At 46.8% G+C, this 27070-nt stretch overlaps 1 protein-coding gene across 5 annotated transcripts; it reads left to right on the forward strand.

Annotated features, from left to right (window-relative positions):
- Positions 1-38: 38 nt before the first annotated feature.
- Positions 39-27038, forward strand: MOB1B (MOB kinase activator 1B). 5 transcript variants are annotated; one of them, XM_050320754.1, is made up of 8 exons: positions 112-459; positions 870-1097; positions 2591-2791; positions 16952-17118; positions 19969-20062; positions 21384-21517; positions 23026-23189; positions 23479-27038. In XM_050320754.1, exons 4-8 carry the CDS (start codon positions 17064-17066, stop codon positions 23554-23556), a joined length of 525 nt encoding a protein of 174 aa, XP_050176711.1. In that variant the 5' UTR covers positions 112-459; positions 870-1097; positions 2591-2791; positions 16952-17063; the 3' UTR covers positions 23557-27038. The 5 variants fall into 5 exon arrangements, with proteins under 5 accessions (XP_050176709.1, XP_050176711.1, XP_050176712.1 ...); XM_050320752.1 differs by lacking the exons at positions 870-1097; positions 2591-2791 and having other exon boundaries at positions 39-229; positions 316-459; XM_050320755.1 differs by lacking the exon at positions 870-1097.
- The last annotated feature ends 32 nt before the right edge of the window (positions 27039-27070 follow it).

The raw sequence follows: 27070 nt of genomic DNA on the forward strand, positions 1-27070 counted from the left end.
AGCGCTTCCAGGTCACCCGCAACGGGGACACCTTCCGCTGCACCGGGGTGCTCCCGTCCCCGTCCGACCTGCACTTGGACGCTGCCAAGGATGGGGCAGCTGCAGCTTCCCTGGGCAGCATGTGCCAGGGCCTCAGCGCCCTCACAGGGAAGAATTTCTTCCCAATATCCCATCTAATCCTACTGTCAGTGGGAAGCCATTCCCCCTTGTCCTGTCACTCCAGGCCCTTGTAAATAGTCTCTTCCATCTTTCTTGTAGCTCTTTCAGGTACTGGAAGGCCACAGTTCCGTCACCCCAAAGCTTTCTCTTCTCCAGGCTGAACAATCCCAGCTGTCTCAGCCTTCCCTCCCAGCAGAGCTGCTCCATCCCTCTGATCACCTCGGTGCCTCCTCTGGACTCTCTCCAACACCTCCATGTCCTTCCTGTGTCGGTGCCCCTGGGCTGGATGCAGCATTTCAGGTGAGGTCTCACCAGGGCAGAGCAGAGAGGCAGAATCCCCCTCTTCCCTGCTGCCCACGGTGTGGGATGAGCCAAGGACATGGTTGGTTTTCCAGGCTGCCAGCGCACACGGCCAGGGCATGTCCAACCTCTCACCCACCAGCACCCCCGTTTAGAATTTCTGTCAACAATAGCACTTTTAATTTTTTTTTTAGTCAAACAATTCAGAAAGGAGAAAAAAACCCCAAATCACAGCCTATTCGCAATATAAAGTTTTAAATCAAGCTTCAGCGTGACAAGGCTTTTACACCCCTTCCCTGCACAGTTATTGTCTACGAGAGCTGATTTTCTCCCCCTCACTCCCATCCCTGCTTGACAGTCTTAGAGGCAGCACTGGCTGAACCTGTTGACAAGGAACATTCCACTTCCAGGTGATCTGGGAAAACAGTCCTGCTGTTGTTGCTGCATCTCAGAGAGATGAGGAGGGAAAGAGCCGGCACCGGCTTCTTGTAGGTGCACACATGGTGAAGGTAGGCCGTGCTGAACCCAGAGAAAAATTATTAGCGTGAAGCCAAATGAGCAGGAAGAGGAAATGCAAGCCAAAAACCCAGACCCCAACAGTGAAGGAACCCAGGGAGGCTCCGGAGGCTCAATCCAAGGTATGTAGGCAGGCAGTTGGAGCAGTTGTTAAAAAAGGAGGATGTGCCAATCTGGCACATGAAGCCCAGTGTCAGGAAGGTGGTGAGAGCTATGACAGCCAAGATATTCCTCTTTTTTTCCCCCGACATCCTGTAGTTTTAGCCTTAGGATCAGCAAGTAAGAGTTTCAATCTCAAGCCATTGCAAACTGTCAGACTCAAAATACAGTCTTGGGTTTTTCCAGCACAAGTCTTTCATCTTGCTGTGCTGCCAACACATTCTTTTATCAGAAGCCTTGAATGTTTCTTATCGCCCTTTTGAAAATGTGAACAGGCTACTTCATGTCACCTCCTTGTTGCTGGCTTCTGCTTTTGTAAACTATTTCTTGTAACAAACTTTCACGTGGCAGACTATAACCCTGATAATAGCACAGCCTCTTGACAGCAGCACTCTCAACCCTCCTGAATTTTCAAGGTAAATCACGCATTATGCACATTTTCAAAGGAATGCTGACCTTGGTGCTTAAGTGGTTCACATTCCAGTTTTTCATAGCCTACTTGTCAGGTTTCTCTTCAAAACCTTCTTTAAATAAGCAAGCAAACATTTATAGGAGAAAAAAAATAAGGTAACTATTGGAATGCATCTTGAGCACTTATCTGTATCTAAATTGGCTTTTGTGTTTTCAGTTTAATGGAATAAGCAGATCCCTGAACCTTAGGGACCAAGGGAGAACATTACCTGCATTCCTCTCTTGTGACCCAAGCAGGGTGCGAGGCAGAGTCTCTTGAAGGGATGCACATCTTCCACCCATTTTATCTTTGATTTATTTGCTTCCCAAGTATAGGAAAAAATACTCACTGATGCTTGTCTGGCAGCTCGTCAGGTTTGTGCAAGTTAGCTTTAGAGGGCAATGTGTTGTTGGGCATCTGTTGGCACTGAAGTTGCCCAGGAATCTCAGAGCTTCCTTGGTTACATGAGGAATCAAAGCCTCTGCACCTATGACAGAAAAAGACAAGTCATCCTAGGACAAGAGAATTTGCATTTACTCACCTGACAGAACTGGTGCTGAATGCAGTCTACTTAGGAGAGGGAATCTACTTCTGTAAAAATACAAAGTCTCAGCAGATGCCTCCATACTGCTGTGGACTAAGGAGTTCAATTTATCTGCCTTGGAAGATGCCTTTTTTGATACTTTTTGAATCATGTTAGGCAGGTTGTTGTTCAGAATAATTAATACCAGCTATTCTTTAGCCCGATCAGAGAGAAAATGGACATCTTCTGAGGTGATACTAAAACGGGTGCTTATCTTATATTGGGAAACATTCCTTATCCCTCTGTGTAATTTATTGTCGAGAAAGATTGACCTTATGTTCTGTTATGGTATTTTCCAAAATTATTCATATTTATTTGTATACTGTATTCTTTACATTTCAAAACCAAATGTTGTTCCCTTTTTTTCCCCTATCCCATGCACACCAAGTTTTGTGATCTTATAATTTCTGAGCTTCTTTCAGCTGGAATGCTCCGTGTTAACTGAGCTGTGCCGAAAAGCTGGAAACTTCGGCTCGGGACCGAAGCGCTTTGTCAGCTGGAGGGCCCTTTCAGAGGAGTTCTTTAAGCTGTGCAGCATAATGGATAAACCGAAATGACAGACGTGGGGCCAGGGGAGTGCTGGCTGTGCCTTTCCCGGAGCGGCGGAGCGGTTCGACTCTTGCGTAAGCCTGCACGCGCTGCCAGCCCCTCGGGTTGTCTGGAGGGAGCCCTTCATGTGACCCTCAGCCATCCCAAACGGACCAATATTAATGGGAGACATAAAACCTACTCATTACGTAACCGTTTCTCCCGGCCAAGTATTTCCTACTGCAGTTACCAAACATTTTTAATTTTAACTTGCCGCTAAAATAAAACATTCTGTGGGTAGGAGGAAGCGCATGGGTGGGAACGGGGAAGGCAGGTTATTCGTGTCCTAGCGTGATGTGCCAGAAAGATCAGCGGTGTATTTTTGTTTGATTTACGTGGCTGATTTAGTCTGACAGCATCTGTTAAAAAGTGCCCCAAGACCCATTTCATGCTTTCGCTAATACAGACAAAAGGAAAATTGCAAGCGTCGTGAAATGCTTTTTAATTATACCTTTGCTGCCCGGTAAAACACTGGACTTTAAAGGTGCCCTGAAAACAGCAGTGTAATTTTAATTTACTTAGAAATGCACTGACCTGGCATTCTGACTTGGTCTGAAGGACAGAGCCAGAAAGTAGAAGATGCAGTTTCAGCATTTAAAAACGTGAGAGAAGCAGATGACTGTCCCTGTGGCCACGTAAGGCATTATAGCTGAAACCCCTGATGTGCATATGGAACCTTACTGTTTTGTGGGATTGTAGGCTGTTTTGATGTAGAGAATTTGCCTGATAAATCTTAAAGTCATCAGGTTTTCCTCTGGCCTACCTGCAGCAGCCTGAGGTTCTTGGGGTTGCTGAATCCCCTTGGGACAGGAGAGAATCTCTGGGGCTCATGTTGCCTGTCCTGTGCCCTCTCCAAAATCCGGCTTTGTACTGAGCTAAACAGAGGCAGATTTTTGCGTGAAATTACACCCTGGGATTATAATTTCTGCCATAAAAAGCACTGGGATGTGATTAAATCTGCCTGGCGAGGTTTTCTTAGAAAAACTGGACTTTTTTTACCTCAGCATTTTGCAGCTGCCCACAGCGTCACCCCTGAGGTGTGGCCTGCCTTAGCTGACTGCTCACCCGCACCAGCCCAGTTACTAATTGCTCACAAATCACGTATTAGAAATACCAGAATGCAATTTGACAAATTTCTTTACAAAAAGGGTTGCGTGCCGGGAGCAGAAACGCTGGTTAAGACCTTCCCCTTATATTTCTGACCGTGATGGTGACCGGTGGGGCTGGTACCTGGACCCCTTTGTCCTGAGGGCAGAGGGGGGAGTGCCTGAGGGGACGAGGGGGGGCTCCGGAGGTGCATGGGGTCCCCGTTTCCAGGGAATCGTGTGGGAGGGCACACACGGGCGTCTCTGAGGGGGCGGCATGGCCCTGAGGGGATGCCCGGGGGGGATGGCCGTGCCCGGGTCCCGCCCGAGGGGCAGCGCCGGGGCCGTGAGGGCGGCGGGCGGAGCGCGAGCCGCGCGGCCGCAGCTGTGAGGGGGGCGGCGGCGCGGGGGCCGCTGGGGGCGATGGCGGCCGGGCGGGCCGTGTCCCCGCCCCGCGGCGCTCTGCCCGCACCCGCCCGCCCCGCGCTGCCATTGGGAGCCGAGCCGCGCCGAGCCCAGGCAGCCGCCGGTCCCGCTCCGCCGCCGTCGCCATGAGCTTCTTGTTGTGAGTACCCGCGGGGCGTGGGGGGGGTCCTTTCCTCTTCCCTCTGCCCCGTCCTGCCGGGCAAGGCAGGGCAGGGCAGCGCAGCGACAGGACGCGGCCGCCGCCCGCCCCTCTGTCCGCCGCTCCCTTGCCGGCCTGGCGGCCCCGCTCCGTCCCGCTCGCCGCTCTCTCCCTTTGTGCCCCGGTCCCCCGGGGGGCCCCGGCAGCAGCCGCTCCCCTCAGCCGGCGGGGAGCGGAGTGGGGGATGCGGCCGCCGCCGCCGCGCCGCGAGGGCGTTTGGAGGGCGGGCGAGCCGGGCTTCCCCTTCCCGCACGGCTTCCCCTCCTGCGCGGACGCGAGTTCGGGACCGTCCACGGATCAGCCGGGGCACCTCCCCGGTGAGCGCCGTGCTGGGCAGGCGAGAGCGGGGTCAGGGTAGAACGCCTATTCGAAGGGTCTCCCCTGGCTTTTATGGTGTTTTCGTAATGTTTCCCTCCTTCCCGGCGGGCAGAAGCTGGTGCGGTAGCGTTGCGTGCCCCGGCTGAGTTAGGAGCGGCTGGAGCGTGGAAGTGAATCCCGGGACAGGTGATGGGGCAGGTGGGGCTCCCCGGCGGCCCGAGCCCCGCCAAGGACCCGGCCGAGCTTTACTGCGGCATACAAAAAGCTCCCCGAGGAATCGGTGGCAGTCCAGGTGTGCACAGAACCCCACAGTTGGCAATTTTGCTTCGTGGGCAGCAACCGAATGAACTTTGGTCCCTCCCCTTGGGAACAAAGACGAGGTACTTGTGACAATTAACATAAACCGGTTCAGTGACCTATTAATTAAGGCGGAGATGCGCTCTAGGGAAAGAAGGGAGACCCAGGCAGCTGAAAAAGGCGCCCTGGCAGAGCCGAGCTCCATTAAGGCCTTAGCCCCGCTGAGTGTTCCCAGTTCCGTGCGAGCAGTTAGTGGGACCGTGTCCGTAATATCTGGCAGCTGCTAGAGGCTTACACTGATAACCAGCAGATGTAAACATAGCCTGCTTTTGCAGAGGAGACTTTATCTCCGAGCTGGAGCGTTCTAGTGAGTTGTGTTCTCATGGAGACCAATAACCCCGGCGCCGGCTTCCTCCTCAGTCCCTGCCTTGCGTTCATCTTTTGACTCTGCTGTACCAGACCCGCTCCATACCCCCAGAGAGGTTTTGAAAGACACCTCTCAGCTGTGAACGGGAGGTGGGTACAGATGATTGTCCATGGATTCAGGCGTTGTGCTCCTAATGAGAAGCCCAGCTGTCCCCCTCCTTCATAATTCTCAGCTGCCGCGGTGGGGAAGGGGGGACAGGATTTCGAGCGTCCTGGGAGTCTGGTTTGCAAATTAGAGAGCCTCCCTCTCCGTGGCATTTGGCTAACTGGGAATGGAAAAGCACGAAACCCTCCACCCTCTGTCACAGGCAATAATGAGATGCTTGTTTCTTTTTCCAGACCCTTCTGAAACCTAGGAAAGCAAACCTTTACCCCCACCTCCATTGTTTCAAGTGATCCTTCTGGATGGAGTGTAGAAGTGGAAACTGGAGTTGCTGCACGGCAAAGCTAGACATGTTGGCAAAGCTGCCTCAGCTGCTGTTGGCAGAGCGCTGTAGACGGCACCTAATTTGCTCATCTGCAGTATAGAAAGGGATTTTTTTTTTTTTTTTTTTAAATAAATCGAAAATATGCCTGGTAGGCCTCAGGGAGACCAGGGAAACTTTCTGAGTTACTGCCAGGGAGTTACGACTTCTTTTGTTTAGTTGGGGTTTTTTCCAGTATGCAGAAAGTTAGCATCACCTTATCAAGTTAAAATTCAAGTTTGACAAAGAGTTATTCCAAGATAGTGATTGGGTATCCGTACACTTTCTGCAGGCTTAGCACTGCAAACTTGCATTTTGAACTGCAATTCCCCCCCCGCCACCTCCACGTTCACAGTACTTGTAACATAGTTTTTCATGGTACTTTTTCTCGGAGGGTTTTCATGGTGTGGCGGTGCCAGAGGTGTTGTCTCTGTGTCAGTGGCACTGCTGTCCTTTTTGTGAGCTGACTCACGGTTTGGAACTCGCAGCAAAGACATGCTGAGACCAGGGAGGTTTTCCCAACCTGCCGTGCAGGTTTATCACCAGGAGCTTGGCTGGAGCTCGTCAGTCTGACACTCAGCACGATGCCAGGAGCCGTGTTCTCCCGCAGACTCGCTGGTTGTCAAATAACAGGGCGATTGTGCCGGGATAACACAGGGTGCCGGGGGCCCCCCTCGCGCGGGCCTTGTCCGCTGGCAAATCCGGGGCCGTTCTTCCCTGTTGCTATGGCCAGTGACAGATAGAGCTACATGGGGGGGAAAGAAAATCAAGGGCAACCATTGTCTTCCCTCGTTATGGGGAACATTATAAAAAGACTGTCTTGTGAGGCGAGGCACTGAATTAATACAACTCGGTTTTGACAGCAATTGTTATTTTCAGCGCCGCTGTTTTCTCTCTCCGATCCGCTTCTTCCTTTCTGAAAAGACTTTATAAACCCCTCCAATGGCTGAATAAGGTTGTCTCGAACCTTTAAAAAGGGTTTAAAAATGGGAGCTGGGATGAAAAATATCTTCAGTTCCAAAAAAACTCTGCTTGGTAAGTTCTCTCTAAAAGGAAATTACAGCATAGTTGCAGGTACTTTAGCTTGCATCTCCAAGGAAAAAAATTAAAGATAGTTCTGGTGGGCGTGCCATATGGTGACATGCCTGTGTTATCCTCTGCTGGCAAAACTTACATAAAAAAGAAGCTAGATGAAAACCAATTTTTTATGAAAGGAAAAGATTCAGTTTTATTATTCAAGTTGTCTTTTAAAAAAAATTCTAAAAATCCATCTCTATGTAAGTGAATCCCTCTCAGAAGATTCCAGCACAGTTTTTTTAAAAATGAGGTTTGTTTGAGTAGTTGTTGCAGGAGGTACAGTGAGACATCACTATTTTTCCCCCCCTTACATCTCTTGCAGAATAATACCAAAATCTGAGCTGATATGTTTGTTTCCAGATTGACAAGCAGTGTGGCCTTCCCGATTCTCCAGGCTGTTCCTGCTCTTGGAGAGTGTCAGGGCTGTTTGTTTTTATCCCTTCCTCAGCTTCCCGAGATGCTGAGCTGCTGCTGAGTTGTCTGGGAAATAGAGCAGACATGCAGATATTTATGTGCCTGTGTTTTAATGCACTGGTGTGCTTCACTTTTAGCTTCATGAGTGTAATACCACTGTAAGAACCAGCAAAGGGCTCTGCACAGGGAAATGAGTTCCCATAAAATCAGTTATATATGTTCTTAGATACTGCATTCTCAGATAGAAACATTTGGAATGGAAAAACAAAACAAAACACAAAAGCATAGGAAGAAAGGCATTGTTCAGTGTGAAAGTTGTGTTTACTACAACACTGTGATGTCCGGTCTTAATTGCTTCCTAATTGTTTGCTTTTGTGCCACGATTGTTTTCCCTTGTTTGTCCTTCCCTGTCTGTGTTTGCAGTGTAAGTGAACCTATGCCATTAGCTGTCCGTAGGGAGTAGTGGTGGAACTAGGATCATTTTCGGTAGAGGATTCGTGTGCTGGAAAGTGGCTGATTTTTTATTTTTTATCAAATACCTTCGGCACCTTTTCATTTTCAGAACAGGGTTCCGGATTTGGATTTAGGACCCCTTCATGGCAACAGCCCAGGGGTCACAGTTCCATCTCGTGCTGTCCTGAGAGATAAAACCAGTCTAGTTTTATCCCGTTTGAAAAAGGACAAAGTATTAGAAGTGCTTGTCCGCTGAGGGGTGGCTGCAGGGATGCAGGAAGGCTGACAGAATGAAGCTGCTTGTTTTCCTTAGGGGAGTAAATGACTGCATTAAACTGGGCCACTTTAAGTCTTCCCTCCTAAGCAGTAAGGCAGATCCTGCTGCCAGAGCCATCAGTAGGCCTTTGACCCACCAATCAACCCAAACTGCAGGATTATGCCTTGCGATGCTTTTGGCGTTTGTAAACTGAGCCACTTCCTATTAGAGCTGAGCTGCAAAGAACTTGCTGTTTGGGTTTTGTCCTTAAATTTAAAATATACACAGAGAGTGAGATTGTAATGGGTTATAAACTCAGCTGCTGTGAAATCTGTTGTCAGCTACAACCTGATATAACTTAATTGCTTTTCACAGACTTGGAAAAAACATCTCTAGCCTTGAAAGTTCGTGACATGGGGTTATGAGGATCCAGTGCTCTGCTTTGTCACCTGTGTGTGTTGCTTTTTTTTTTTAAGTGGCATTTCCTTCCCTGTCGCTTTGCTAGCACCTCTGTGGCATTAATGTGATGTTGGCTGGCAGGGCTGTGACCCCACCTGAATGCCACTGAAGGGAGGCTGTGGTGGACACCCTTGTACTGGTGTGAAGGACCTTGCTCTGCTGTAGGAAAGCCAGCATAGGTGACTGATGTTGAAAGCATTTGGGGGGGGGAAAGTGGAGAAAGGTCCTTTTGAAGTCCCTACAAAACACGTAAGGACAAGAAAATTGTTCTTCTGCAAGTGTTCAGGAAGACATCTGTTGCGTTTACCTCTTCTGGGAGGAAATACAGTGAATTTTAAAACTGAGCAGGGTGCTATAAATTCCCCTCCAGAACTACATCCTGAGCGGGTTATCCAAAAGCCACGTGCGTGCAGCTTTTCTGGATCAGTTTAAAGCAACTCATAAAGAAGTTACCACAAAGTTAATTTTATGATTTCTCTAATAATTTCCCAGGGCCAGTGTGGTGGTTAGTCTGTATGGGGATCTCTTGGATGCTTTCCTGGGGCACTCCTGCTTGGGTCAGCATTTTGGGGAGGGGATTGGAAAGAAGGGAATGGTAGCTGAGGATTTGCAAGTTATTAGTCTGAAATAACTTGTAATTTCTCAGTTGGCTCAGTAGGCGTGTGCCTTCCAGGGCCTGACACCCTGTTTTGTGCAGAGTAGTACGACGTGTGGTGCATCCCAGGCCTGTTCTGTTTCATTCAAGGCTTTGCTTCCCAATTCAAATCCATAGCCTGAGTCAGCAGACAGTCATTTCACGTGGATGAGGTGGTAATTTTGTGTGCCAGTCCCCCACTGTGGATTCATGCAGGTAACTGTAGTTATTGCCTTGCAAATACATTTTGATACCTTTGAAAGCAGTCCATGGATGTGATCCTGCCCATATTTCAGTTGAGTTTTAGTTGAAGCTTGGGTTTTTTTCTCGTGCTTGAGGGTGGGTTTTTTGTTGTTGTTGTTGTCTGTCCTTGCACCACTTCATCTTTCAGTGTGGTCACTCGCCTCCAGAGTTGTATCCTCGAGAGATACGAGCACTCCTGACGCACAAAATCTTAATCCCTTCCTCAGCGAAGGAGAACATCTTGCAGATAAGGACTTGTAATGCCTGGATTTGTTGTCTTTATCACAAGTCTAATTCCTTTCTTTATGACAAAGAGAACAAATGAGCTTAAGTGAGCTTTGGTAAATTCCTCTTTTGCCAAACATTGAGACAACTCATTTTCGATACTGAAATAATTTCCATACAGATAATCATTGGGTGGGTTCCCTATGCTGACTTTAATGAAATAACCCATGTTTTGTTTTGGTAGGTGTTTTTTTAATTGTATTTTTACCAACTTGAGTAGGACAGCCCTGGTTTTGCTTGAATGAGTTAATTGTTTCAGGGACTTGCTGCGTGTTCTGGATCCAGGAATCAGAATGGCATTACTGTGTCTTTTACTTTATGGCCACAAAATGCTGCTTTTTTTCTAACACTGCAATGTACCTTTTAGAAATAAAACCCAAGTGTCTCTAATGTCCTATTATTAACTTTTGTGGTTGACAACTCTTCTTAAAATTTCTTCCTGCAATGGGAGTGAAAAAAAAACCAAAGGAGAAAAATCTATATTTAAGATCATGGAACAGTTAAACTAACTTTGTACTCAGCTGTCAAATGCACAAGGACTGAAATAATTTCAAAAGAAATGTCCTCCTGTGTATGTAGTAGGAGCTGTTGTTCCCCCTCAGATGCTTCAGGCAGGTGGGTTTTCCTGATAGGATACTTTGCAAGAGATAAGCAGATTTTCCTCGAGATGGTTACATGCAGCACGTACAAGATCTTATTAACTATGGGGGATATGTAAGAAATACTTGGGGGTGAGATAATGCAGTGTATTTTTGGAAAGCTGTTGGATTATTCATTGCTGCCTCCTGTCCATTCCTTCTTCCTGTTGTTCTCCGTGTTATTTCTTGCCTCTGATGGTTGTTGTTTCCCAGATCCAGACCCCGTTTTACCTCTGAATGCAAGTGTAAGTGTAATCTTCCATCTCTGTGTGAGGTTTTCTGTTGGGAAGTTGCCGAGTGTTTCTCCTTTGCCACGTTCACATGCTCAGCCTGTGTTGCATGGGGGTTACAGTCGAGGGCAGCCTTTTATAAAGTGCTAAAGTGACTCTTCCCCCATGAAAACTCAGCTCAATTTCTCCTTTAACTGCCTTTTCCTTGAACACATTAAGAGATACTTCCTTTTACTGTGTTTATAAGTATTGAAGGCTGTCTTAAACTCTTCAGTTAGGATTTTTTTTTCCCTTTAAAAATGCCCTGCTCCTATTCCTTAGGTTGTATGACTAGATTTGCTTTAGTCATTCATTAAGCATTGGTTTCCAAAAGCACTGATCAGCATTTTGGGAAGCCATCCATGTTCTGAGGCATGTTCTCCAAGCACTATATTTGGTGTACAAGTAAGGATCTAATTTGATGCTAGAGCCAAGCTTTTATTGCTGCAATTTATCACCCTCAGCGGGTTGTGGATGGCTTTCTGCAAAGCTCTGCTTCCTACTTCTTAAATGTATTTACAGGGTGTGACTGTTACCAGCAGTTTGGGATGCAGAGGGCATTAGTCATGTAAAGATAATTCAGCTGAATGTAAGGAAATCTGTGTGGCAGCAGGAGCAGTTTTCTGTGGAAAGCAGCGAGTACCTTTAATGTGGGACACTTGGAAGAAGTGGTGGACTAAAGGAATCACAGGTAGGCAAACACTGTTCATCACCTGCTTTATCCCTGGGAAATGCTCCCCTTCTCCTCCAGCCCCAGCAGCCCGGTGATGCTTTATGGGGCTGGCAGCATGTGAGGCTGCCCGAGGCAAGCTGGAGCTCTCCAGGCCACTTCAGGACATTCTCAGTGACTTGGGGAAAGATCTTGAACTCCTTCATGCCTACTTAAATGGTTTAGTAAACCTTCTTCCTCTCTTAAAGCTTCCAGGATCCCTGCGTTAAACCCCATCCGGTGTTTCATCTTACTGAAAGAAACAACCCAGCCTTGGAGCTTTATGGATTTCCTTATGAATTGCTCAGTTTCATATATGGGAAAGGGTAGGATTTTTTTACAAAAAAAAATAGTAAATGCAGTTGTGTCACTGGACAGCATATTGGGTACGTTCCTGCAGGAAACAGGTTTGAACCTCTGTGGAAACCAAACTTGGACGTGTAACTGTGCCGCGTTCTGACTTGAGTTTGAGCTCATGCTGTGCCCTCCCTTTTGAGCAGCCTGGTGCTAATTGACAGAAATAAGGGTTTCCTGAGAAAAGAGGGGGGAACATCAGCGAGAAAATAGTGCTGTTTAGTTTCCAGGGAGCTTAATTAGTGACTGAAGTGGTCAAAATAGTGAACTCCCATCTCGTAGGAAAAACAAGCAGTTGGAGAAGAAGAAACACTTCTTGTTTTTATTTCTTCAAAGCTGCCCGTAGCCTGACCTTTTTAAGATGTACTATCTGAATATTAGGGTACTAGAAGAAATAAATCTGGTTTTTATTATTCCTTACAGATCATGATGTGTGTTTGTGTACGGACGTAGTAAGTGTTAATATTGAAGTAGTACAAGAATGTGGATCTGATTGAAAGGACCCAACAGGACAGCCAGAAGTCCTCAGCTTGCCTGAAGTTTTCCCGTGCTGGATGCTGTTGTACACTCGTGTTTGTGGCTCTGGCCTGCCCCTCTTCTCGCGCTCCTGTTAGTCCTGCAGGGGACAAGGCTTGGGAGGTTGAGTCACTTCCGCAGCCCTTGGCTGCCCTGGGAATAGTTTAATTGTGCTCGGAGTACACAGACAGGGCTCTGGTAGTATCCAGTGAGGGCAACGGTGACTTGCCTTGTTTATTTTGAGGGTTTTCCAGGAGATGAAAGTGTATTAAGCGAATGTGTTGTAAATGAAGCAAGGGAGTTTAGTCAGTGTGCGAGCATAGCAAAGTGGTGATGATTTCCTGGTTACGGGATGGGGTTCTGGACGCTTGCTTGTGCCTTGCCTTGGGAATTGCGATTGCTTGGGAGAGGGGTTGCATCCAACTGGGTAAACAGCAGGAACACCATGGGGTGGGGTTGTAGCGTGACACCTCCCCCTTGTTTACAGGCACATTCTGACCCTGCAGACTGAAAAACAGAGGCAGAGAGAAGCTTGGCTGGAAAACAGGCTGTGGCCACCTAACATCCTTGTGGATTTGGCACTGAGTGTCACTGCAGGACAGCTGAGGGAACGTGTCACGGGGAACAGGGGAACGGCCGCTCTCCAAACGCGGGTCACTTGTCCCCTGGTCAGAGCTCAGCCAGCAGAAGGTTCCCTGCGGGTGTGTTTTGGTGCTCCTGAGAGCACCCGAGTTGTGCTGCACCGATCCTGCACTGGCTGGGTTTCACTGGCTTCAAAATGTGTGTGTGCAGGAGGAAGAAAACGTGTTTTAAGAATGTGGATGTGTACGTGTTATGACAGCTTTAACACTTGGGGGGGTGGTGGCTGGGACAAGCAAAAGCAAAACTGTTCCTTAAGGCTACCTTAAATAACTTTCTCCTTCCTGGATGTGAATCATCTGATAAACTTCAGCTCTTTTAACATGTCGAGTCTTGTGTATAATGGTGCCTGTGTTTTTGAGGAGCTGCTCATGAGACTGTGACTCTTCTGCCCTCCTGTATGGAATGGTGTGAAGACAGCTGTTTGTCCCAGAAGGGGAAGTCAGATTTTAGTCCCCACTTCGATGGGTAGAGAATGAAAAATCTCATAGAAACCCACTGGTTTTCCTGTCAGTACTGCAGTGGAAGGAGACACCATTTCAAACCGGTTATGATGGCAACGGTCACTGTACCCCTTGTCTTTATAGGAAAGATGATGTGTCCATGGAAATTTTTCAAGCCGGTCAGTGCCACTGATTCTTGTTTAAACAAAGAAAGAAACAATCCAAAACAAAAGCCCTAGGCCTGGAATTGCTTTCTAACCACTGCCTCACCTTTTGGGAGAGCAGCTACATTGTGGAAGGAGTTGGCAGCTCCTAACTCCTTCCCGGAGCTGCTGCATGGAATGCCTGCATCCTGAATTCTTACCTTGCTTTTGTTACCTGCAAGTTCAAGTGGTTGGAATGAGACAGGCTTATTGCAGTGAGCGGGAACTGGACTGGAAAACAGTAGAGTTTCTGATGTTGTGGGAGCTGGAGGAAGCCGTGCCTTGCTGGCGCGCTGAGTCTCCTCAGGACAGAAATGTTGTGACTACTCGCTTTTAAAAATAGAAATGCTCAAGTTTAATCTCATCAGTGCAGATTTTGAACACGTACAGTTTCATTTTACCTGCTGTCCTTCTGAAGCTGTGGTTGTCACAGGGAAGACGTGTTTAAATGCTGCAGCTATTGATTTCATTGCCAAAAAGCAGCTTGAGCTTCTCTTTTCATTTCTATGTTGATATGTTGGCTAGTGGAAACTAACCCGATCCTACTGTGATGTTTCTATTCTTAGCAGGATGTTATCATTTGAAGCCCTGTATTATTGTTTAAAGGCTGGAAATGTTTGCTTTTCTGGAATTTGGGTCTTGTCTTCCAGTGTTTCTGTGTTTAAAAACAGCAGCAGGAGAAAGGAGACAAGGAGGTGCAGAACTAGAACTTGGGGCTTCTGTGGTAAACTCAATTGTTGGCCTGTGGCAGTGAGTCCCTGCCTCAGTTTCCCTGTGTCTAACAAGACACTAGTGATCCCTACTTCAAAGCTATCTTGTGAGGATTAATTAATGCTCACAAAGGCCTTTGAAGATGAGAAAAGCAGAAGCTGAAACAGGAAAAGTTTCCATGCCCCAGGTAAATGTTCTGTGCGCTCTCTTGAGTTCAGCTTTTTCAGAATCTCTAGAGCGTTCCCAAATATTTTGAAGGGCTAATTTCAGTCTGGCCGTGGTGGTGGGTGCTCTGGGGAGACACTGAGTGGTACAGCTGTACTTCCAGGAGGTAGCTCCTCACACGTTCCCCCAAGGAAAGGAGTGACACCCGTGGCCTCGGCACTGTGTAGCAGCCAGGTGAATACAGGTGGCAGGTGTGTCCTGAAAACGGTGCCGCTGCACAGCAGGTGAGAGCTTGGGGTCAGTTCTGTGGTAAGAACAAACTGTGGGGGCGTAACTTCTATTCATAAGCGACCTGAATTTCTCTGGTTTGATTCAGGTTTCCACAAATCCGCAGCAGACTCGATGGAAATAGGTAAAAAGCTCTGTTGAAGGGCTCTGTGGACAAGTAAACCGCTCACCCGGGAGTGAGGAGCCCTAAGCCAGGCCAGCCCAAGTGCTTCCCCTGGGAGCACCAAGGTTTAGGTGGCTCCTTTCCTGCATCAAGAGCTGAGGCTGGGTATTTAGGCTGCTCTGAGTGCAGGTGTGCCAGTGCTGCGTTCGAAGTTGAAACCAGCTGCTGAGGCAGCACGTGGTGTAAGCAGGACTCCTGAAACTTTTCCTTTCTTCTGGAAACATCGTCTTTCCAGCCTAAAGGCAGTACAGCCTGCGGAATCCACATCACGAAACCCGCTCCCCTGTCAGCAGATGACTGGATAAAATTACAGCTTTGGGGGAAATTTGGTGTTCTCGCCTTTTGCAAGGGAGCTGTGACGTCTGCGTGGGGCCGAGCGGCGCGTGGGCTTCTGCCGGTGGGAAGGGCTTGTTGTGGCTTCCGAGCCTGGCTCCAGCTCCGTGAGTCAACTGCCTCAAACACACTTCCTGATTTAGTGCTGGGTCGGGCTGCATCTGCCACTGCCAGAGCTGCACTTCCCTGTAAAAATAGAAGGGCATAATTTGCTAGAAACGTCGGATGTGGGAGTGAAGGGAGCAAAGCGTCCTTGGAATCGCAGGAATTTGTCGAGAAGCTGGGTCTTCTTGAGAGGCTAGGAATGGGCTGTGACAAACAGTGGGGTGGATGCAGCGTCTTCCCCGTTTCTTAGTCTTTTTATGCCTGAGGAAAATGGGATCTTTGGTGGAGAAGACTTTCTAAATCTGTCACGTGAAACAGATTGGCATAACGGGAGAAAAGAATTATTATTTATTTGATTAAGTAATAGGAGAGCTTCTGAATGGATAAGGTAATTGAAGGAATGTTTGCAGCGATGTCTATAACCAGACTTTCCAAGAAAAACCCTGTCCTATAAAGGTTTTAGCTTAGAGCAGCTGTCTCTGAACTGTGTCTCAAGGAGTGTGTGTGACTGTGCATGCAGTTAACTGGCTTCCCATATGGTGAACTGCATAAATGCATGGAATTCTGATAATTTACTGCCAAAATTGCAGCTATTTCCATAGCACGCGACGACCAGCAGCCTGCATTTATCCTAATTACTTTTCCTTTTGGATGCCTGCCTGCCTTCCACATGAGACCGTTTCCTGCTGTCTTAGGGTGCCTGTGCAGGACTTGGGACCAGTGGGAATTCCTACCCGGAGTTTGTCAGAATAAACTACTTATTTAGGGAATTTCCTTGTGCCTTCATTCCCAATCCCTCCTCCCTTCAGCGGGCTCACCCTCTCTGCTAAAATCCAAGCTGTTTCTTGGTTTAGTTATTTTGTAACCTTTCTCCAGGTTGTCTTTAGCTTGTGCTGGGTTCCTTCTGCTTGCACTGCCAAGTGGGGAAAGATAGCGATCCCAGTCTCTCCTGCACTCCAGTTGCTGTGAACATCGCCTTGCCGTGCCCCAAAGCCATCGTCAGATGTTTTATGTTGTATTTTTACCCCCTGTGTTGGCAGTTTAAACACTTGGTGAGCTGGGGAGAACCCTTACAGCCCCTTAGAGAGACGGCGAAAAATTGCCTGAGTCTTTTATGTTAAAGAAAGGAGATCCGGGTAATATTTGTAGTGAAAATTGCGCTGTCTGGGTTTCACTTCTTTCCGCTTGGAATTCAGAGCTCAGTTTGCCTTGTCTGACAGAAATCTTTTCTCAGCTCATACAAGAAAACATTCACAAATATTGGCTCATCTGACAGTTCTCTGCAAATATTTAATTTTGCACGTCATGTTTCTGACATGTTAGGGGTTCACGTGCCATCCAGGCTCACTGCCGTCGGTTAAAATTCAGATGTCTATAAACTTTTCTTCTGAGCCAGTCCCTGTTTTTCAAACAAAATCATAGGTAAGAAAAGGGTTTAAAGCAATTCAAAATACCTGGTACTTTTGCATCCCGGTTTTTGTTAAATGCCCTGTTTCAACATGAAAATGTGTGAGTGGGGAGAGTATTTAATGTCAGTCCTGTCCTTGTGTGGGCCTCGTCTGCTCATTTCTTTTTCACTTCCCATTCCAAAAGGCCTCCAAACATTTCCCCTCTCTTTTGCAGTGGTAGTCGCTCTTCCAAAACCTTCAAACCAAAGAAGAATATTCCAGAGGGGTCTCACCAGTACGAGCTGCTAAAACATGCCGAGGCCACGCTGGGAAGCGGCAATCTCCGGATGGCTGTGATGCTTCCAGAGGGGGAAGACTTAAATGAATGGGTTGCAGTGAACAGTGAGTTGCTGACCTTTTTTTCATGAGGGGGGTGTTGGATGTGGGCTGACACTTGTGGGAGGACAGCTGTGTGCCTTTTCCTGTGCCTAGAGAAGGGGAGGCTCAGGGAGGGACTTTCTCACTCTCTCCAACTCCCTGACAGGAGGATGGAGCTGGGGAGGGGGGTGAGGCTCTGCTCCCAGGGAACAAGGGACAGGACAAGAGGAGACAACCTCAAGGTTCAGGTTGGACATTGAGAAGAATTTCTTCATGGAAAGGGTTGTCAAGCATTGGAAGGGGCTGCCCAGGAGGTGATGGAGTCCCCATCCCTGTCCAAGGAACAACTGGATGTTGGTCTGGTTGACAAGGAGGTGATTGGTCACAGGTTGGACTCGATGACTGTGCAGGTCTTTTCCAGCCTGAGTGATTCTGTGATTCTAATGGGCTTTGCGGTTTTCATCAAGTTACTTCCTTTTGTTTCTACCAAGTTTTGAGCCTTTGGTCTAGTAAAGTCTGATGTCATTATTTTAACTTCCTCTAAAGCTGTTTGTCCAAACTCTCTGCTTTCATGCCAAACAATTATGCCCAAGTTAATGTTTTCTTTAATTTATTTTTCTTTAATTTAATTAATGCTTGACTGTGTTTCCTCCTCCTTCCTCTCCCTGCTGCATGAGATTTTCCCTCTGCTCCTCAAGAATGGATTATCCCATGTCCCATCACACTCTGTAGCCTGTGCACTTTTGGCTGCCACGGGCCCTGTCTGGGTGTTCTCTCATCTTTTGTCTCTCAGGCTTGGTGTGCTCCCGTGGTAGGTGAGGGATTGACTGTGCACTGCAGTAGAAATCATGCTTGAGATAAATGTCCTCTGATTGTTTCTGTGGTTCTGCCTGTTTCTTCTTGCTCTTGACACATTTGGGAAGTGAAACTGTCCTACTGACTTGAACCTTCCTGTTCTTGATTAGCCACGCAGTGCTCTAGTGCTCCACTTGCCACTGCTTCCAGGGCACGCTGGAATCGCTGACACACCACCCTTTGTAAGAGTTTATTCACACTGCATTGCAAAACTGCCTAGAGAAAAAGCCAGCCCACTTTTATGAGTGAGCGTTGCTAAAGATGCTTCGTGTGTTGCTGGCATCCTTCCCTTTCGGTGCTTCCTCCGCTCCGTGTCTCTGCTTTCCCGTGTGGCAGCAGTTTTCCCCTTCCCAGGTGACTTAACTGCTGAATTAGCTCAAGTGAAATTATAGCTGCGTAATTAAAGAGCGAGCTGATGATGTGCTCCTTTCCTTGACAGCATCCCTCCACCACAGCGAGGCGCAGAGCGTGGTAGCTGTGAGCCCCTTCTGCCCACTGGGATATCTCATAAGGAAGTGAAATGTGTGGCTTGGTGTCATTTGGTTGTACCCTGCACAACCCTGACAGCACAAAAACAAACGTGCTCTGCTCTTCCCCTTCTCGCTCAACCCTCAACCTGGCTGATGTCTTGGGGAAAGAGTTGATGTGCATGTGGATTTTGAGACTTCCAAGGGTGGGATTTGCCACAGTCGGTCGTTTTGCCGGAGCCTGTGTGGGTTTTCTGGACATGCCTGCCTTGAAGCAAACACTGGGCTGTGGTTTCTGCTGGGAGCAGGGAATGGAAACTTAATTAACAGTTCTTGTGTGCACTTAGGAAGCAAGGGCTCGTGTCCTGCTTCTGCTGAGCAGTAGCTGTAACTTCCTGCCGTGATGTTTTTGTAATCTTTCATGTTGATTCTCTGAAAGATACCTGGAGATAAAGTGGATTTTATAAACTGCTTGCAGTGGCCACAGTTCCTCCGAACAGAACCTGCTGTTGGTTATTGTAGAACCTTCCTTTCAAAGAGCTTGGAGTAATAAAGCACCAATTTAAAGTAGTGAGAACAATGGGGATATTTAGATGTGCCAACTTTGGGGTGTTTTAATTCAGTAATTCAGCTGTAGACCACAAAAAAACCACCAAATCCCAAAAGGTTTTGGCTAAGGGAAATGCTTTTCCAAACATGTAACAAAACTTAAAAAATAGCACTCCAGAACAAAACTCCCTAGGCTACTTTGTAATGAGGAAACATTGTGGACTAAATATTGATTTGTGGTAATTTGTTGATATTCTAAGGACAGGAGTTGTTTGGTGCTGTAGCTGTTCCTGTGCCATGACTTCTGTATGCAAGTCCTATGCATGTAACTAAAAGAGAGTGGAGTTAGATGGGATATTGGGAAAAAAGCCTTCCCTGTGAGGGTGGGAGGCTCTGGCACAGGTTGCCCAGAGAAGCTGTGGCTGTCCCATCCCTGGAAGTGTCCCAGGCCAGGTTGGACAGGGCTTGGAGCAACCTGGGCTAGTGGAAGGTGCCCCTGCCCATGGCAGGGGGGTGGAATGAGGTGACCCTTAAGATCCCTTCCCATCCAGACCAGTCTAGGATTCTGTGAAATGTTCCTGGAAAAGGTGGGCATTTGGAATACAAAGCCTGAGGGAAGCCTAATGAGTCACCTAATGAGGAACTACTCTCTCTGGTTGGAAAGTTTACATTGAAAATCTTTGTTTTATTCCACACTTGCCAGTAGAGTTTGGGATTCTGATAAAACACACCCAAGTTTCAGAAAAGGAAGTTACTCTGCTTTCTCTTTCCTTTTTCTCCTTCCAACTGAAGATTTCTCTGCAGCGAACAATTAAATAGTTGTTGGAGGCTGTTCCAGAAAGTTGGTGGTTGGGTTCTGCATCTCTTTTATAATGGATCTTAAGAAAGCAATAACAATGAAGTTTTTTTCCACAATAAATATTCCAGGGCCTCTGCTTCATGGGTCTGGGTTGTAGGAATCTTGTGTTGCAGAGTGTTGATGGGTGGCTTTGATGCTTTTCAGCTGTCGACTTCTTCAACCAGATCAATATGCTTTATGGAACCATCACGGACTTCTGCACTGAGGAGAGCTGCCCTGTGATGTCTGCTGGCCCAAAGTAAGAGCGTTTTGGCGTACCAAAATCTTTCCTGTAGGTACTGTGCAAATAGGAGCTGTCTGGATAAGAACCCCCCACCCTGTGCCTCGGTTAAGTTTCGCCTCTTGGATTCTTGCCTATGCTTTTGTACAGACATCCAGTGTTTGTGCTTTTTTCTGCTCTCCAGATGCTTAGTGTCTTCCAGGGAGCAAAATACCTGCATTTCTGAGTGAGTGGGGAGGGAGGGCTCTGCTTCCTTTTGAATTACTGTGAAATCCTAAATAAACAGTAAAGACAAGCAAACCTCTCCTCCACTCCCAGAAAGGGATATTTTCTAGTGAGGAAAATGACCCATGATTGGGTTTTCTCTTTACAGATGGCCAATAACTTGTGTTTTTAGTGTAAGAAAATTCCTTCCTCTGAAAAATGCAGGATTACCCCATGGTGGTGGTGGTGGGGGGGTGGTGAGGAGGGAAGGTTCTCCTTGCTGAATGTTATTTGGATGAGATTTTCAGTATGGAATTCTCTTTGTTGTCTTGCTCTGGCTCCAGTCTGATCCTGGAACCTCAGGGTTGTCCTGCAGTAATACCACTTCAGTCTTGGTGTTAGGGCAGTACTGGGTGGTGAGGGATGCTGATTTTTCATGAATCCAGACACATGGCCCATTTGGCACGCCTGGGATTTTTGCATGTGTTCTGAGATACAAAACCAAAATGCTTTCAGGCCCTCTGATTTGTTGCTGTTGGAAAACTGGGATCGTTTTATCCCGCTGCGAGCAGCACCTTCACAGTCCCTCATCCAGTTTGTTTATGGTGAAAATGTTCTCCCAGTTGGTGTTCTGACAAAACTGAATTTGTTAAACAAAACGAGAAGGCAGATTTATCAGATGCTGTTAAGCTTTGCAGAAAACCATGTGTGTGATTTTTAAAATAGAAACACTTGAAAGCTGGTGTTGTCAGGCTCCCCATGTTATTGTGTTTGGGTGGTATTTGAGCTGCTATGTTTTTCCAAGATTATCCACCTTCTCCCGCGTCTGGGCTGGTGTCAGTGGCGTTCCCCAAGCCAGGCAGAACATCTGTTCCGTTCTGAATTCCATGAGGGCATGTTTCTCTCTGGTTGTGTACGTAGTCTAGAAGCTTTCTTAATCGTGGGATCAGAATCCCAGACTGGTCTGGGTTGGAAGGGACCTTAAAGTCCATCTTGTTCCAAGCCCCTGCCCTGGGCAGTGGCACCTTCCATTAGACCAGTTGGAAGGAAGGGCAGTGGGAGGGTGTGGGAGCAAGGGGAGCAGCCTCCCAGGCCTTGATTTCCTGGTGCTAAGGAATGTCTTGTCCCACCCCAGGTACGAGTACCACTGGGCAGATGGGACCAACATCAAGAAACCCATCAAGTGCTCTGCGCCAAAGTACATCGATTACCTGATGACCTGGGTCCAGGATCAGCTGGATGACGAAACGCTATTTCCTTCCAAAATAGGTAGAGTAAACAACTAGAGCTGAGCAGTGGGTTTGGATTGCAGTTGTACAGGAGTGGTCAAGTCTTAGGGCAGGAAAAGGTCTCCTTAGTGACTGGCGAGTAGGGCCGGTTTAAAACATTACGCTATCTATTTAAACACACTTATCTCTCGAGATAAAATGGATGGGGCAGTGCATGAACTCTGATCCCTCTATCAATACTCCTAATAAACATCTCTCACTGTTCTGAATGCAGGAAGTACTGCTTCTGCTTAATAACTGACTCCAGTCAGATCTGATGGGCTTTTTTCCAGTTTGAGCAGTTCCTTTAGGCATAGAGTATCTCAAACCCTTATAACCAGTCATTGGTACAAACTGGGAGCTTTTTGACACAGGAAGGATGTTTGGCCTTCATGAGGACTTTCTGGGCCTTACCTCCAGAGAAGCTGAATTCCATCTCTGATCTTAATGATTTTTTTTTTTCCAAGTGAAGATGAAAAGTAGATGTTTTAAAAGATTTCTTTTCTTTTGGAAAAATAGGAGGAAAATAGTGACCAACCCCCAAATTCAGAAACAACAACAAGGGAGATCTCCTAATTGCTTTAATTTTGTGAATAGTTTCTGAAGCTTTTGACATGTTTTCATTAAAGCTTCTTCAGAGAAACAGGGCTGCCTTCAGAGAGAGAGAGACTTAAAGGCCACAAACTAACCAGCTAAATATGAACTTCCCATGTGCTGCAGCAGCCAGAGGAGGAAATGAGATGGACATGTGAACAGGGCAGGCTTAAGCAGGAGTATGAAAACATTATTGCTGGGGTCTGAAAGCATTGGTGAGGTCCTGATTGGCCTTAGAGCATCCAGAGCTTGGGCCTCACACAGGACCTCAGCACTTGGAAAGGCAGCAAAAGACCTAAGCTGACTGGGGAAACTGGTAGGTGAGGAGAAGCTAGACAGGTTTAGTCTTTTTTAGATGGTTGATGCATATCTTTTTTTAGCCTGGGGATGCGTCAGCTAAAGAGATTATCGCTCCCGGTAGCCAGTTGCCATTTCTGAACCCATTTTAATAAAACCTGTGCAGTGACAAAGGTCTGCTGGGGAAACTGATTTTACCTGTCCTGGGTGGTTTTCTCTGGAGTGACGGAAAGGAGCGTGTCCCAGAATACTGCAGCAGGCAGTTCAGAAAGCAGTAGCCTGTGGCCAAGGGTTTGGGAAGAGCAGGATGGAGATGGGAGTCATTTTGCTGGGCACGAGGCAAGTGGAAGAGAGCCTATTTCTGATTCCACTTTAGCCAGGAGAAGTGTAACATCCCATGGCTGATGCCAAAAGTGGTTTCAGTTACCTACTCCCAGGTACCTGGTGGAGCTTGTCCTTGTGCCTCAGCCCAGGCCCACTGTGATTTAGGGGCAGAATTGCCGAGCGAAACCGAACAGCCCTTGTTGGGCAAGAGAGGGCTGGGTTATCCTGGCTTTCCAGAGTACACAGGCATGACCTGGGCATTGAAAAATAAGCCATGTGTTTCCTCATTTCCAGGCGTCCCGTTCCCAAAGAACTTCATGTCAGTGGCCAAGACAATTCTCAAGCGTCTCTTCAGAGTCTACGCTCACATCTATCACCAGCACTTTGATCCCGTGATCCAGCTGCAGGAGGAGGCACACCTTAACACTTCTTTCAAGCACTTTATATTTTTTGTTCAGGTAAGGAGATTGCAAGCAGCGCTCTCCCCTCAAAGCTTCATTACTCCCTTTCCCTTGTGGGAAAAAATAGAGCATTTTCCTACATTTCCTTCCTTTAAATGGGGGGGAAGCCCTTCAGGCAGTGGAATGCTGCTGATCGGCGAGCAGCACACGGGCAGGAAGGGCTGTAGTGGCTAAGCCTGGACTCAGAGAGCCTGCTGCCAAATAAATGCTGGCTGAGTAAGGCTTCTCACCGGAGCTGCACCTGCCAAACTGTGTGTGTGTGTCTTTCTCCTCATCCTCGTTGCAGGAATTCAACCTTATTGATAGAAGAGAACTTGCACCACTCCAAGAACTGATTGAAAAACTCACCTCGAAGGACAGATAAAAGGAAGAGGACTTCTTGAAGTCACTTGTTTCTTTAAGCAAGCGTGTGGTATTTGTTTTTTTTTTTGTTCATTTGGGTTTTTTTAAAAAGCGAAAACAAAACCAACCCCCTGTGCTGTTACCAGTGACAGCCAAGATCTACTTTCTGTGCTTTTACTAGGGGAAATCTTTTCTCTGTTAGTGACACGTGGGAAATAGCTTTTTTTTTTAAATTTTATTTTATTGTTACTCATTGTGGAATTTCTAGCAGGTGCTGAGTGTCTATAAAGGAAACGTGCTTGGTTGGGGGATTGACTCTGCTGGTGGATGGGTTCTTGTGTTGTGTCAGTGGTAGCCCATTCTCATGAAGTCCCTAAAAGACTTGCTTACATTCTCTAAGTGCCTTGGCAGACTCACTTCTGAGGTGCAAAGCACATACAATACTGAACATTGCTGGAAACAGAAAATATGTACTAACACCCAGACACTTACTGATACTTGTTCTAGAAAAATATATATATGCTTACACTAAAAAAAAAAGAAAAGCCATAACTTGCTGAATCAATGATCTCCAGCTTTTAATACAAATACTTGTCTTATTTTTTTAGAGATGAATATAGAAATTTTTCAAAACTAGGTAATTTCTTACAAAGAGAAGTGAAGTTCCAGTCGCTGCAGCGAAACGGCCAAGGCGGTGTCAAAAATCACACAGACCTCGTGCTGAGCAAGTGCTTCCACATCTGTTGCCATGGAACTTCTCACGGTTGCTTTTATTTTTTTTTTTAGCAGGGAAGCACCAGTTGGGTCACTCAGCTTTGTTAAGTTCCCGAGCAGTTGCCAAAGGAACATTTTTAGTTCGCACAAGCACACTTAGGGGAAAACATCCATCGTAAAAAGTTGCACTGGGGTTATACTAAGGAAAACCTGGATGGAAAAATGGCTAGTGGAAAGGTGTTTTTAAGCTAGGAGTACAATGCTCCGTGGAAGAGCCAGTGTTTGCTGCGGTGGGAAATCTGGCTCGGAGGGAAGATCAGTTCATGGAGCACTTTGGGGTTATGTTAGCATGAAATCCCTGATGAGGTATTTCAGAAGAAAAATGTATAGAAGTGAAGCTTTGCTTGGAGGTACCAGTGCAGTAATTCACATTTTTGGCATACTCCTGCCCTGGGAGGGTTTTGTTCTTGTTGTTGTCGCAATTTTTTGCTTTTGAATAGCCACTTCTACAAATCCAGAGGCATCTGCTGCAGTTCAGCCAATCAGAATTGGAATGTACTAAGTAAAAAAAAAAAAAGAATCTTCGGTGGATAGTGTATTTTTTGTATTTAATATCTGGCAGTAGAGAGACTTTGACTAGTTTCTAGGCACGTAATAAAAGCTTGGAGATCATGATTTGCCTGACAGCTGTATGAACACATTGTTTAATTACACAACACTTGAAAATAACACCATTGAAGGTATGTGTGCAGTGGTGGGGATTTAGTATCCCCGTGCTGTTTCTATTTGCAGCTTTTCATTGTTTGGTTTTTTTTTGGCTTGTAAAAGCTGTGGGACCAGAAGTTGAGGTGTGTTTACACTCTCGAAGTCAGGGCACATGGAAATGCCACACAAAATGGAATCTGGATCAGTGAATGTGTTTATAAAATAGTGCATTTATGGGGGGGGAAGGGGAGGACAACCCCTTACCTCCCAAACAAACCCCAGAGAAACAAACCCCGACGGACTCCGAGGGGCCCAAACTTCCAGCTTTGTAGTCCCTGGGAGCAGGAAGTGCCGGTGGGGTCAAACCAGGCTGTGCTGCCAGCCCTGCCTCGGGGCCTTCCAGTGTGACAGGGTCAGAAATCCCATGGTTTGGGGTGGTTTGCAGCTCTGCTGGACCTCGCGAGGGATTCGGGTGGTGCCTTGAGGAGAGGGCACCTGTGTCGAGCTGGGAAGGGGCGGACGGCGGAGTCCTTGGAGCTCGGCCACCCCGGCAGTGCTGACAGTGCTCAGGTGATGGATCCGGGATGCTTTGTCCGAGTCTTTCGAGTCAGGGATAACAAGGTAACCATGCAAAGAGGAAACGAACCCACTGTCTTGTGCTGGTGCGGGGAGCTGAGGGGAGAGAACAGGTTCCGAGGCCTGTCTGCAAGTATCCAGTTTCTTTTCCTGCTTACTATGCAATGTAGAGCTTTGAACTTCTGCTTTTCCTTGGAGATACTGAGGAGCACTGTCCTTACTTAGTCCTTAGGACCTGAACCCTGTCCCCGTGTCCCTGGCCCTCAGTTAACAGGTAAGGACACCTATTTGCTGCTATGGACTCGACTCACCTTTCAGATTGTTCCTTTCTGTTTCCTGCCCCTGCCCCCTTTCTCCTGGATCACCAGACACAGTTTTACTACCAACGCCTCCTTTTGGGATAGTTGTTTTTTCCTTGCTGCCCTCTCCCCCCCTGCCTGCCTGCCAGAGTGCAGTTACTGTACATATCCCCCTTTTTAGTTGGATTATTTAAGAAGCTGCAGCACAAACAGGGATTCCTTGCTTTTTTTTTTCCCACTAAAATATTCCCTTTTACGCCGAGTCTCATTTCCTTCACTGCTGATAGCGGTTGTCTCTTTTCCAACCTGCACTCCTAAAACCACTGGCAGTTTCATGGATGCCTGTTGTCTTTCCCTGGATATCTTTTCTTTTAACATGAGACTAACATTGGTGATTTTCAGTGTTAAACTTTCTTATTTCCCTGCTTTTCTTACAGTTTCCCCTTGCCAGGTTCAGTTTGCAGCCTATAGGAAAAGATCCAATTAAGTTTGTTGGGTGTTTTTTTTTGTTTTGTTTCGTTTTGTTGTTGGAAGAACCAATTCCCTAAATCGTTCATAGAGTAATGTATTTTTAGGGGAGATTAATTTTTTATAGCCACTAAACTATACTCATTATTTTTGTACGTTTGCAACTTGGGACGTTTTTCCGAGCCGTGTCGCAGAGGGAACACTTATTTTCATGGCTGTTTGACTACTTGGGAATGCTGTGGTTGTGTTGCGTAGAGGCACATCACCTCGATGTGCAGTGGAAGAGAGAGAAGGATGCAATAAAAATGAATGAGGTTTCAATAAAAAGCCATTTCTGAAAGCAAAGAAAAAAAAAATAGTATATTCCGAAAGCGACACTCACCTTTCCTCCTTTAGGATCCTAAAATATATGGGAGAAAATACAGTGTAAAGTAAAAATGCGAGGAGAGAACCCTTACTGTGAGCTAACTGTGCCAATACCGCTTCAGTTTGTAGCCACTGATGGAGACTTTAGTTTTAAAGGAAAACAGCTTTTGATTAAAAAAAAAAAGAAAAAAAAAAAAGGAGCTGAATGTCTGAAAATCCGCACCGTGTTTATTTGAGAGTTGTAAATAATGTATACAGATGGTTGTATGTGATGGGACAAAATATTTAAATCCTAGGGTTTGTTGGTTTTTTTTTTTTTCAATAAGAAACCGAAGGCTGTTTATAAGAGAAAATAAATAGCTATGTTTGACCATGACTGTCTTTATTTCCTTCTTGGACTTGTTTGTA

This window comes from Myiozetetes cayanensis, unplaced genomic scaffold (genome assembly GCF_022539395.1).
Source record: "Myiozetetes cayanensis isolate MyiCay16 unplaced genomic scaffold, myiCay2020 scf24, whole genome shotgun sequence".
NCBI lineage: Eukaryota > Metazoa > Chordata > Aves > Passeriformes > Tyrannidae > Myiozetetes > Myiozetetes cayanensis.